At 36.5% G+C, this 12,399-nt stretch overlaps 1 protein-coding gene across 1 annotated transcript; it reads right to left on the bottom strand.

Moving 5' to 3' along the window:
• Positions 1–866: 866 nt before the first annotated feature.
• LOC125171018 (olfactory receptor 9K2-like) lies at positions 867–1,808 on the bottom strand. The gene has a single exon (XM_047868048.1). It carries the CDS (start codon positions 1,806–1,808, stop codon positions 867–869), a length of 942 nt encoding a protein of 313 aa, XP_047724004.1.
• Between the last annotated feature and the right edge of the window lie 10,591 nt (positions 1,809–12,399).

Here is a 12,399-nt window from a genome sequence, read left to right as displayed (position 1 = left end):
ATAACACATGCATGTACACACATAATCCAACTATTCATAAAGGTTATTGGAAGGCCTTGTGATATTTTTAACTGAGATTTTCAAGCTGACTTCATTTCAATATGGTGCTTTCACTAACTGCATACCCTTTACCAATAATTTTTATTATCCGAGCGATAGAGGACATGAATTGTAAAATATCATAAACATCCTAAAATGTTTTCGTTGTGTGACGGCAAAGTAGAAATGGCCGTACCATTCAAGGAAAGTCAAATAGAATATCTTAATTTACAAAATCAATGCAATTTTCACATATTTCTTCTACTTTAGCCACTTTAATTTAACAAAGATCGCTGGTTATTTTACCTTTCCTTTTCCTCCTCATTATGCACATGCTTTCTAATATTTTGCATGACATCGAAAACAAGATACAACACTAACATTTATATGGAGTATCATTTGCATATAAACCATTGGCTCACACAGTTTCTGAGTTAATCATTATACTAGGTATTTTCTGTACTTCAATTTTACCTTGGCAAACAAGGAAGAGAAACTATAAAATTCTATACTTCCCCATGTATGTAACAATGTATTACCTGGAGAATGAGAAATTCATAACTCTTTGTAGAAATGCAGCAAATTTTCATGGTGTCCAGAACTTTCAGATTTAACATTGCCTTGCGAAAAAGTGAATATGTTGTTTGGAGCTTTCCTTATAGGATATTATTTATTAATGCTGCGGAATAAAAACAGTTAAAGGTGGGTTTTTCTTTAGTGGGGGTGTTTATTTTTTAAATTAACCCTAGCTTTAAACGCTTGAGTCTGGAAGATCAAGCAGACAAAATCAACTGGGGCAAGAAACAGCAAAACAAGTGGAAGCAGATTTAAAGTAAAACTTTTTGCTTCCATATGACTTTTTTCATGGCATCTTTAACATCTTTATTTCTCAGAGAATAGATTAAAGGGTTCAGCATAGGTGTGAACAAAATGTAACATACTGAAGCCACTTTACGAAGTTCAGGGTTATTTGGAGGTGTGAGATAGACAAAGGAAACAGTTCCATAGAGCAAACTGACAACTCCCAGGTGTGAGCTGCAAGTGGAGAAGGCTTTCTTCCTCCCTTCACTGGAGCGGATTTTTAAAACTGCAGACACAATATACATGTAAGATACCACAATAACAACTATTGTGGGCAAAATAATGAGGACAGCCAGACTGAATGACACCATCTTATTCATAAAGATATTGGAACAGGAGATCTTCTCGATGGGGTTTGAATCACAGTAGAAGTGATCAATGACTCGGGAGGCACAGAAAGACATTGAGAATGTTACACTGATTTGAAGGATGGAACTGACCCAGCCACAGAGATAGGAACCAGCCACCAACTGGATACAGAGGCTTCTTGACATGCGGACAGTGTAGAGGAGTGGATTGCAGATGGCGATGAAGCGGTCATAGGCCATGGCTGCCAGGACAAAGGCCTCGGTGACCATGAAAAGTGCATAAAGAAATAGCTGAGTCACACAGCCTGCAAAGGATATGGTCTTTTTCTGAGATAGGATGTTGACCATGGCTTTGGGTACAATAACAGTGGAGTAGGAGAGGTCAATGATGGAGAGATTGCCTAGGAAGAAATACATTGGTGTGTTCAGCCGGGGATCGGTCACAATGATGCCAATCATACTAAGGTTCCCCAGAAGGACCATCCCATAAACAACCAGGAATAGTAGGAAGAGGAGACTGTGGAGCTCTGGACGGACCCTGATGCCTACAAGAATGAAGTCAGTCACTTCTGAGTGGTTGTCTCCTCCCTTGTCACCCATGGCAAATTTCTGCTTAAAAGTATAACAGAAAGTCAACACATAAAGTTTCCACTATTTCTCTCTCATCACACATAACACTCACATTAAAAAGACCTCATAGTTGAAGAATACTCTCAAATCTATTACACCATTAAGTTTACACACATGAGTAAATTAAAGAAAGATACTAGACTTGCCTAAGGTAATACAACTGGTTAAGGTAACACAACTGGTTAAGGTTCAAACAAGAATTTGAACTCCAAGTGAAATATGTATTATTCAAGTTTACTGTTAATTTCAACACAACAAAATGTGGTATTTCCTTATATCTAACTACCTTGTCATATGGGTGGTTTGTGAGATGTCATTTGTGATTTCAAAAATAGTGAAGTCTGGGGCGCCTGGGTGGCTTGGTTGGTTAAGCATCCGACTTCAGCTCAGGTCATGATCTCACGGTCCGTGAGTTTGAGCCCCGCGTCAGGCTCTGTGCTGACAGCTCAGAGCCTGGAGCCTGTTTCAGATTCTGTGTCTCCCTCTCTCTCTGCCCCTCCCCTGTTCATTCTCTGTCTCTCTCTGTCTCAAAAATAAATAAATGTTAAAAAAAAATTTTTTTTAAATAGTAAAGTCTAACTCTTCATACTAAGAAAAAGACACTTCGTTAAATTTGATTTAAAATTTTATATTTATTTTTTGTAATAATACTTTGTTTCAACACAGTAATAAAAATAATTAATGAAAGAAAAGGAAGCTAAAAGTTCATTTCAAGATAATATGAACTTTCTTTCAAAAAGAGCTCTTACAACAGCAAGTAAGTTACTAAAGACTTAGTTGTCTTACTTGAGATCTTTAAAAATAAAATCAGACTTCAACTTCTGGAAATCATCTAATTTTATTTACATGAGAAAGTAAAATGTGATCGATGCCTTCATAATTTTTATCCTATAAAGTTTATTGATACTGTTTTTCTCAAATAAGTCTGTCAAGAAATCCATGTCATCTCCAACTTCTGAACTTGAAAGAAAATTAGAAACTTCCAAGTGAGGAACAAACCAAAAGCCTGCTTGTATAAAAAAAATAGATTAGATAGCAAGTTTTATTAAACTCGTAACCTGATAGCAAAAGCTCAGTAGCTTTCAAAATAAATGTTGATTTTCTAGCAGCATCTAAATTAATCTGTTTGGTTTTGGGTGACTTGCTAAGCAACCAAGGCAACTTTAGTTCATTTGAAACATTTTTTTGTTATTTATCTATGAAACAACACACTCACTGTCAATTAAGAATGACCTCCCTCACACATCTTTTCCTCTTTGGTGGCATTTAAACCAGGTGTCATTCGTGTTTTCTAGGAGAGGTGTGAACAATGAAAAACAGCAAATAATCCACAAAATGTCTTTAGTAAATTTAAAATGGATGATTTAGGAGCAATCAAAATTAGACAGTACTCAGTTGCTCCTTGACTTTCTATCCTTCTTCAATTGTAAGAAGTTTACCTTTTTGTTTTTCAATTGTCCACAAAAATCCCTCAGATCCAAAAGCTTTCGTGATGTTCTTTGTTTCTTTCATTTGTTTCCTCTCCCAACAACTTTGTCAAAGAAGGACACGAAATTAATTCATATAGATTCAAAACAAGGGGGGGAAATATTAATGAAATATATTACTATTCTCTCTCCTCACTCCACTCACCAGCTATATATTTGAAACCCATTCAAGTAATTGCATAGTAATATGGTTTTGTTAGGAAGTGGGGGAATAAATTAGGTTTACAGGTTAACATACATGAGAATGATTATATTTTATTCTAGAAGTAATAGAATAAAGCCTTTTTTTTAGGCATAAAGCTGAATAGAGCAGTTTCAAGCATCAGTCATCGTTTACTGGTTTGGTTGGAATGGGAAAAAGATGATTGTTAAAGAAAATAGGAAGCCCTTTAAAGACATGCTAAAATTTTTTCATACATAAATCTTCTTTCTGCAAGGAGGCACAAGCTTCATAGATCTTGCCCTTTGGGCTTATTTAAAAAGGAGAAGGGGGGGCACCTGGGTGGCTCAGTTGGTTGAGCTTCCGACTTCGACTCCAGTCATGAACTCACAGTTAGTGGGTTCGAGCCCCGCATCAGACTCTGTGCTGAGGGCTTGCTCAGACCCTGGAGCCCGCTTCGGATTCTGTGTCTCCTTCTCTCTCTTCCCCTCCCCCGCTCACGCTTTGTCTCACTCTGTTTCTCAAAACTAAATAAATGTAAAAAAATTTAATAAAAGAATAATAAATAAATAAATAAATAAATAAATAAAAGGGAGAAGGGGGTAGAGAAGGAGATAGATCAGGAGAAAAACTCTTAAGTTCATATACAAATCAGGTGTTGCTTTTTTGATGCTATATCAATAAAAGTAAGCTATTAATAGTTCAAAGATATGCATTTTCATCTGTCTGATTATTATCCATTAATGTGTTTCTTCAATATTTTTGAGCATCAATTCTGTGCCAAGTATTGTGCTTATCACTGACTATGAAGATAAAGAGAAATGAATGCAATACTAATTTATGGCATGGAATGATACTAGATATGAAATATTTATTACAGTATTATAACTACATTTAATGCATTACTAAATGCTCAACAATAAATTCACTGCTAGCTTTTGAAATAACACATTTTTTAACGTGTTATTATTTAGTTTTGAGAGAGAGAGACAGAGTCAAGTGGAGGAAGGGTAGAGAGAGGGAGACACAGAATCCAAAGCAGGCTTCAGGCTCTGAGCTGTCAGCATGCAGCCCAAAGCCAGACTTGAACTCACGACCGTGATATCATAACCTGAGCCGAAATCAGATGCTTAACCAACTGAGCCACCCAGGTACCCCAAGAACACATTTTTTTAATGCCAAACTAAGGATAATAAAAGTTTTAGCTATGAGGGTCTATGACCACAGCAACCTTAGTATGGACAATCCTCACATTAAATGCTCCATATTATATTTGGACCAAATTGTGTCACGATTTTTGGTTCAGAAAATGTTGTCAATGTACCTTTAAGGAAAAGGTGATGAGTCTAACCTAGAGTAATAAAATATAGTAAGATAATATTGTTTATTGCTTTTATACAAAATTAGAGAATATGGATGATGAAAGATTCATCTCTGTTCATAAATGAATTAAAAATAGTTAATATTAGGTATGAAATACTCAAAACAGTGATAATGGTGGATTTTTATGACTGTGAGGTCTTCTAAGCAGTGGAAAGGAGAGAGAACAAGAGATAATAGAATATATGTCACTAATACTGTATTTAAAAATCAGTTATCATATTGCCAGTCTGATTTAGCCATGCTTTTTCCCTCAAGCAATGGAATATAAATCATGGGGGTTTCTTCTCACCTTGATAATCTTTAATATATGGCATACCACATTCTGATACTCAAAAAAATATCTTTTAAGCATGTAGAAAATGTCCATGGCTATTTTATGTGGCAAAAATAGATAAGATTGCTTTATAATTATTCTTACCTGAACTTATATTTCTTTTCTATCTTGTGAACTTTTTCATGTGACACTGCAGAGATTCAAATTCTTCTTCTTTCAGTCTAGGAAAGAAGATGTATTTTAAGAATAAAACTATCAATGACAATGCCCAAAAGTAAACATCTCAAACAATGTTTAATCCCCAATAAAATAACAACGTCCTTAAGCATGGCATGACTATGTTCTTTGTTAGTGGCATTGCCCATAGGTCCATAACTTCCCATTACCTATTATTAAAGTTTTCTCTTTCTTTTATATAATTTTGTTTGAAAACCTGTTGTATCTGTCTTCCTGAACATTGAGTGAAAATGATAGACTAGGAATCTTTCTCTTGAAGAATTATAGGTATTTCTCTACCAAAATTGAAATAAGAGCCAATGAATCTATGAAATCAAATGCCATGAAAATCTCTGCCTCCATGCTGACATGTTTTGCCAGCCTTAGAATGACGATGGGGGCATATGGAAATTTAAGACCAGTAACAAGACTCCCTGATGACCTACAAAAATAGCACTAACCAGAATCGATGGTAGTCACAGTGTTTTCCAATCCCATGAAACTATTTCAGAGAATTGCAGCATAAAGTTTTAAAATAAAGACACCAAGTTTTTGGAGGAAGAAGTCCCTCTGAGAGAGGACTGAAAATAAGTCAATTATAATTTTGTAACAAGAGCAAACTCCAGGGCCATCCCATGAGGACTACATGATGAGCACTTGTTGAATACTCTCGGGACAATTACAAAGTTATTTTGGACAAGACTCCTTGTTAGAAAGTTTTTTTTCTTTATATTAAGCTACAGTTTGCTCTTCTGTAACGTCTACACACCTGATTGTTTTATTCTTTGTAACTTCTCCCCACCTTTCAAATCCTCTACCCAAAATTCTGTTTTCTAAAGTAACACTGAATATCTCCACTTGATCCTCTAAAATTTCTCAAATGTTTACTTATTTTTGAGAGAGAGACAGATTGCAGGAGGGGGAGGGGCTGAGAGAGAGGGAGACAGAATCTGAAGCAGGCTCCAGGCTCTGAGCTGTCAGCACAGAGCCCGATGCGGGGCTGTGAGATCATGACCCGAGTTGAAGTCGGATATTTAACTGACTGAGCCACCCAGGCACCCCTCCATTCGATCCTCTAAATGACATCCTTTCAAAATTTAAAAAGACAAATACACTATTGCCCTATAGTTTTCTCATTTCTGGACTCAATGTCCTTATTTTTTTATTTAGATCTTCCTTCAACAGCAACTAAATGATTGCTATCTTGATGGTTTCTATCAAATAATCCATTGCCAATATTTGAGATCAGGCTGCATATAATCTATCCCCTTGAAATATCACTCCTAATTACTTGTGATTTATAACTCTTTTAAAGCATATAAGACTGAAGGGGTTTTTTTTAGCATATTGCCTCTTAATAATCTTGCAGGCAAAAGAAACTTGTTTTGCTTTGTTCTGTTTTGGCCTTACGTGAATTGCTCCTAAGCCTAACGTTCCCTGTTCTTGTTCTGTGGATTTTTCCTACCCCTTCTTCTGTCTGTTCAACTATTTCCCCCAAGTTTGCAGTATTTTATATTTAACCTTTTTTTTTATATTTTAGACTGTTGGCTTTAGCCTATATTTCTGTTATAAAAACCAATTCAAATATATCTGGGGACACTAACATTAGTGAGTTCCTCATGTTTTTAGACATATGGAAGTTATATCATATAGCCTTCTAAGTCTTCATTGATATAAGTTTTGGACATAAATAATTCAAGGTTGCTTGAGAAAGCTTCCCTACAGGTTTATGAAGATTTGTTAATCAATATAAGAAATGTATACTTGTTAAATCCCTGTAAATCCAGCCTTTTTTCACAAAGTCTAAAATATCTCATTAAAATACAGATACATTATGTGATAAAATTCAAAATTACTAATGGTAACAACTTTTAATGAGCTCCTAGCCTATTTATTAAATTACTGTAACTAATAACACAATATTTTCTATTATATGAGAAAATGTTTTCTTTTTTTTAATATGAAATTTATTGTCAGATTGGTTTCCATACAACACCCAGTGCTCCTCCCAGCAGGTGCCCTCCTCAATGCCCATCACCCACCCTCCCCTCCCTCCCACCCCCCATCAACCCTCAGTTTGTTCTCAGTTTTTAAGAGTCTCTTATGGTATGGCTCCCTCCCTCTCTAACCTTTTTTTTTCCTTTCCCTCCCCCATGGCCTTCTGTTAAGTTTCTCAGGATCCACATAAGAGTGAAAACATATGGTATCTGTCTTTCTCTTTATGACTTATTTCACCTAACATAACACTCTCCAGTTCCATCCACGATGCTACAAAAGGCCGTATTTCATTCTTTCTCATTTCCACATAGTATTCCATTGTGTATATAAGCCACAATTTCTTTATCCATTCATCAGTTGATGGACATTTAGGCTCTTTCCATAATTTGACTATTGTTGAAAATGCTGCTATGAACATTGAGGTACAAGTGCCCCTATGCATCAGTACTCCTGTATCCCTAGAGTAGATTCCTAGCAGTGCTATTGCTGGGTCATAGGGTAGATCTATTTCTAATTTTTTGAGGAACCTCCACACTGTTTTCCAGAGTGGCTACACCAATTTGCATTCCCACCAACAGTGCAAGAGGGTTCCCGTTTCTCCACATCCTCTCCAGCATCTATAGTCTCCTGATTTGTTCATTTTGGCCACTCTGACTGGCGTGAGGTGATATCTGAGTGTGGTTTTGATTTGTATTTCCCTGATAAGGAGCGACGTTGAGCATCTTTTCATGTGCCTGTTAGCCATCCGGATGTCTTCTTTAGAGAAGTGTCTATTCATATTTTCTGCCCATTTCTTTACTGGGTTTTTTGTTTTTCGGGTGTGGAGTTTGGTGAGCTCTTTATAGATTTTGGATACTAACCCTTTGTCCGATATGTCATTTGCAAATATCTTTTCCCATTCCGTTGGTTGCCTTTTAGTTTTGTTGGTTGTTTCCTTTGCTGTGCAGAAGCTTTTTATCTTCATAAGGTCCCAGTAATTCACTTTTGCTTTTAATTCTCTTGCCTTTGGGGATGTGTCGAGTAAGAGATTGCTACGGCTGAGGTCAGAGAGGTCTTTTCCTGCTTTCTCCTCTAGGGTTTTGATGGTTTCCTGTCTCACATTTTCACTAAGAATGAATACATTGTTATAATAGAAAATATAGGGGCGCCTGGGTGGCGCAGTTGGTTAAGCATCCGACTTCAGCCAGGTCACGATCTCGCGGTCCGTGAGTTCGAGCCCTGCGTCAGGCTCTGGGCTGATGGCTCAGAGCCTGGAGCCTGTTTCCAATTCTGTGTCTCCCTCTCTCTCTGCACCTCCCCCGTTCATGCTCTGTCTCTCTCTGTCCCAAAAATAAAATAAACATTGAAAAAAAAATTAAAATGTTCTTTTAATTTTTTCACTCTTTTCTTTTTTTGTTTTTTTTAAACTTTTTATTTAAATTCCATTTAGTTGCCATACACTATAATATTAGTTTCAGGTGTACAATATAGTGATTCAACACTTCCATACATCACCCAGTGCTCATCACAAGTGCATTCCTTAATCCCCATTACTTATTTCATGCATTCTCTGCCCCCTTCCCCTCTGGTAACCATCAATTTGTTCTCTATAGTTAAGGGTCTGTTTCTTGGTTTGCCACTCCTTTTTTCCCTTTGTTCATTTGTTTTGCTTCTTGAATTCCAATTATAAGTGAAACCATATGGTTTTTGTCTTTCTCTGGCTGACTTATTCTACTTGGCATAATACTGTAGCTCAATCCACTTCATTGTAAATGGCAAGATTTCATTCTTTTTATAGCTGAGTAATTGAGTAATATTCTACTGTGTGTGTGTGTGTGTGTGTGTGTGTGTGTGCACATACCACATCTTCTTTATCCATTCATCAATCAATGGACATTTGGGCTGTTTCCATGATTAGACTATTATAGATAATGCTGCTATAAAAATTGAGGTGCCCATGCCCCTTCCAGTCAGTATTTTTGTATCTTTTGGGTAAATACCTAGTAGTGCAATTGCTGGATCATAGAGTAGTCCTATTTTTAACTTTCTGAGGAACCTCCATACTGTTTTCCACAGTAGCTGCACCCATTTACATCCCCACCAGCAGTGTAAGAGGGTTTCCCTTTCTCCACATACTTACCAATATCTGTTGTTCCTTGTGTTATTAATTTTGGGCATTCTGACAGGCGTGAGGTGGTACCTTATTGTGGTTTTGATTTGTATTTCCCTGAATATGAGTGACTTTGAACATCTTTTCTTGTGTCTGTTAGCCATCTGGATGTGTTCTTTGGCAAAGTGTCTATTTGTGTCTCCTGCTCATCTCTTAACTGGATTATTTTTTTGGGTGTTCAGTTTCATAAGTTCTTTATAGACTTCGGATACAGCCCCTTATCTAATATGTCACCTGAAAATATATTCTCCCATTCTATCAGTTGCCTGTTAGTTTTGTTGATTGTGTCCTTCACTGTGCAGATTTTTATCTGGATGAATTTCCAATCGTTCATTTTTGCTTTTGTTTCCACTGCCTCCAGAGATGTGTCTAGTAAGAAGCTGCTACAGCCAATGTCAAAGAGGTTGTTGCCTGTGTTTTCCTGAAGGATTTTAATGGCTTCCTGTCTCATATTTAGGTCTTTTAACTATCTTGAATTTATTTTTGTGTATGCTGTACGAAAGTGGTCCAGGTTCTTTCTTCAGCACATTGCTGTCCAGTTCTCCCAGCACCATTTGTTGAAGATACTGTCTTTTTTCCACTGGATATTCTTTCCTGCTTTGTCAAAGATTAGTTGACAATATAGTTGTGGGTCTATTTCTGAGTTTGGTATTCTGTTCCATTGACCTATGTGTCTGTTTCTGTGCCAGCACCACACGGTCTTGATGACTACAGCTTTGTAATATAGCTTGAAGTCTGGAATTGTAATGACTCCAGCTTTGCTTTTCTCTTTCAAGATTGCTTTGGCTATTTGGGGTCTTTTGTGGTTCCATGAAATTTTAGGATTCTTTGTTCTAGCTCTATGAAAAATGCTAGTGGTATTTTGATAGGGATTGCCTTAAATGTGTAGATTGCTTTGAGTAGTATAGACATCTTTTTTTTTTAATTTTTTTTTTAACGTTTATTTATTTTTGGGACAGAGAGAGACAGAGCATGAACGGGGGAGGGGCAGAGAGAGAGGGAGACACAGAATCGGAAACAGGCTCCAGGCTCTGAGCCATCAGCCCAGAGCCCGACACGGGGCTCGAACTCACGGACCGCGAGATCATGACCTGGCTGAAGTCGGACGCTTAACCGACTGTGCCACCCAGGCGCCCCGAGTAGTATAGACATCTTAACAATATTTTTTCTTCCAATCCATGAGCATGGAATGTTTTTCCATTTTTTTTTTTGAGTCATCATCAATATCCTTCATAAGCGTTTTATAGTTTTCAGAGTACATACTTTTTACTTCTTTGGTTAGGTTTTCCCTATGTATCTTTTGGTTTTTGTGCAATTGTAAATGCTATCAATTCCTTGATTTCTCTTCATTATTGCTGCTTCATTAGTGGTATATAGAAATGCAACAGACGTCTGGACTTTGATTTCATATCCTGTGACTGTGCTGAATTCATATATCAGTTCTAGTAATTTTTTGGTGGAGTCTTTCAGGTTTTCTACATAGAGTATCATGCAGATATGAAAGTTTGACTTCTTCCTTGCTGATTTGGATGCCTTTTATGTATTTTTGCTGTCTGTTTGATGAGGCTAGGACATCCAGTACTGTGTTGAATAAGATATGAGATGAGAGTGGACATCCCTGTCTTGTTCCTGACCTGAGAGGGAAAGCTCTTAGTTTTTCCCTATTGAGGATAATATTATCTGTGGATCTTTTGTATATGGCCTTTATGATGTTCAGGCTTGTTCCATCTAGCCCTACATTGTTGAGGATGGATGCTGTATTTTGCCAAATGCTTTTTCTGAATCTATTGAGAAGATTATATGGTTCTTATCTTTTCTTGTATTAATGTGGTGTATTATGTTGATTGATCCTGTGAATACTGAATGACCCTGGCATCCCAGGAATAAATCCCACTTGATTGTGGTGAATAATTCTTTAAATGTACTATTGGATTTCGTTTGCTAGTATCTTGTTGAGAATTTTCACGTCCATTTTCATCAGGGACATTGGCCTGTAATTCTCCTTGTAGTGGATCTTTGCCTGGTTTTAGAATCAAGGTAATGCTGGCCTCATAGAATGAGTTTGGAAGTTTTCCTATTTTTTGGAAGCACTTGAGAAGAATAGATATTAACTCTTCTTTAAATGTTTTGTAGAATTTCCCCTGGGAAGCCGTCTGGCATTGGACTTTTGTTTGTTGGGAGATTTTTGATTACTGATTCCATGTCATTGCTGGTTAGGGTCTGTTCAAATTTTCCATTTCTTCCTGTTTCAATTTTGGTAGCTTATATGTTTCTATGAATTTATCCATTTCTTCCATATTGCCCAGTTTATTAAGCATATAATTTTTCATAATATTCTCTCATAATTATTTATATTTCTGTGGTGTTAGTTGTGATCTCTCCTCTCTGTGATTTGACTTATTTGGATGATTTCTGCCTTTTTTTCTTTTTATTTTTTTTTAATAAGTCTGACTAGGGGTTTATCAATTTTATTAATTTTTTCAAAGAATCAGCTTTTAGTTCCATTGATCTGTTTTGGTGGGGGTTTTGTTTGTTTGTTTCTATATCATTTATTTCTGCTCTAATCTTTATTATTTCCCTTCTCCTGCTTGGTTTAGACTTTATTTGATTTTCTAGTTCCTTTAGGTATAGGGTTACACTGTGTATGAGACTTTTTTTGCTTTTTGAGATAGACCTGTTTTGCTGTATGATTCCCTCATATGACCACCTTTGCTGCATCACAAAGGTTCTGGACTATCATGTGTTCATATAATTTGTTTCCATGTACTTTTTAATTTCTTTTTTAATTTCCTGGTTAATCCATTCATTCTCTAGTAGGATGTTCTTTAACCTCCATTCATTTGAGGGCTTTCCCAATTTTTTCCTATGGTTGACTTCAAGCTTCATAACATTGT

This window comes from Prionailurus viverrinus, chromosome B4 (genome assembly GCF_022837055.1).
Source record: "Prionailurus viverrinus isolate Anna chromosome B4, UM_Priviv_1.0, whole genome shotgun sequence".
NCBI classification, from domain to species: domain Eukaryota; kingdom Metazoa; phylum Chordata; class Mammalia; order Carnivora; family Felidae; genus Prionailurus; species Prionailurus viverrinus.
This window is presented reverse-complemented; position numbering and strand designations above follow the sequence as displayed.

Excerpts from the sequence above, each read along its gene's own strand:
- LOC125171018 (XM_047868048.1), bottom strand. The coding sequence starts at position 1,808 with ATGGGTGACAAGGGAGGAGACAACCACTCAGAAGTGACTGACTTCATT.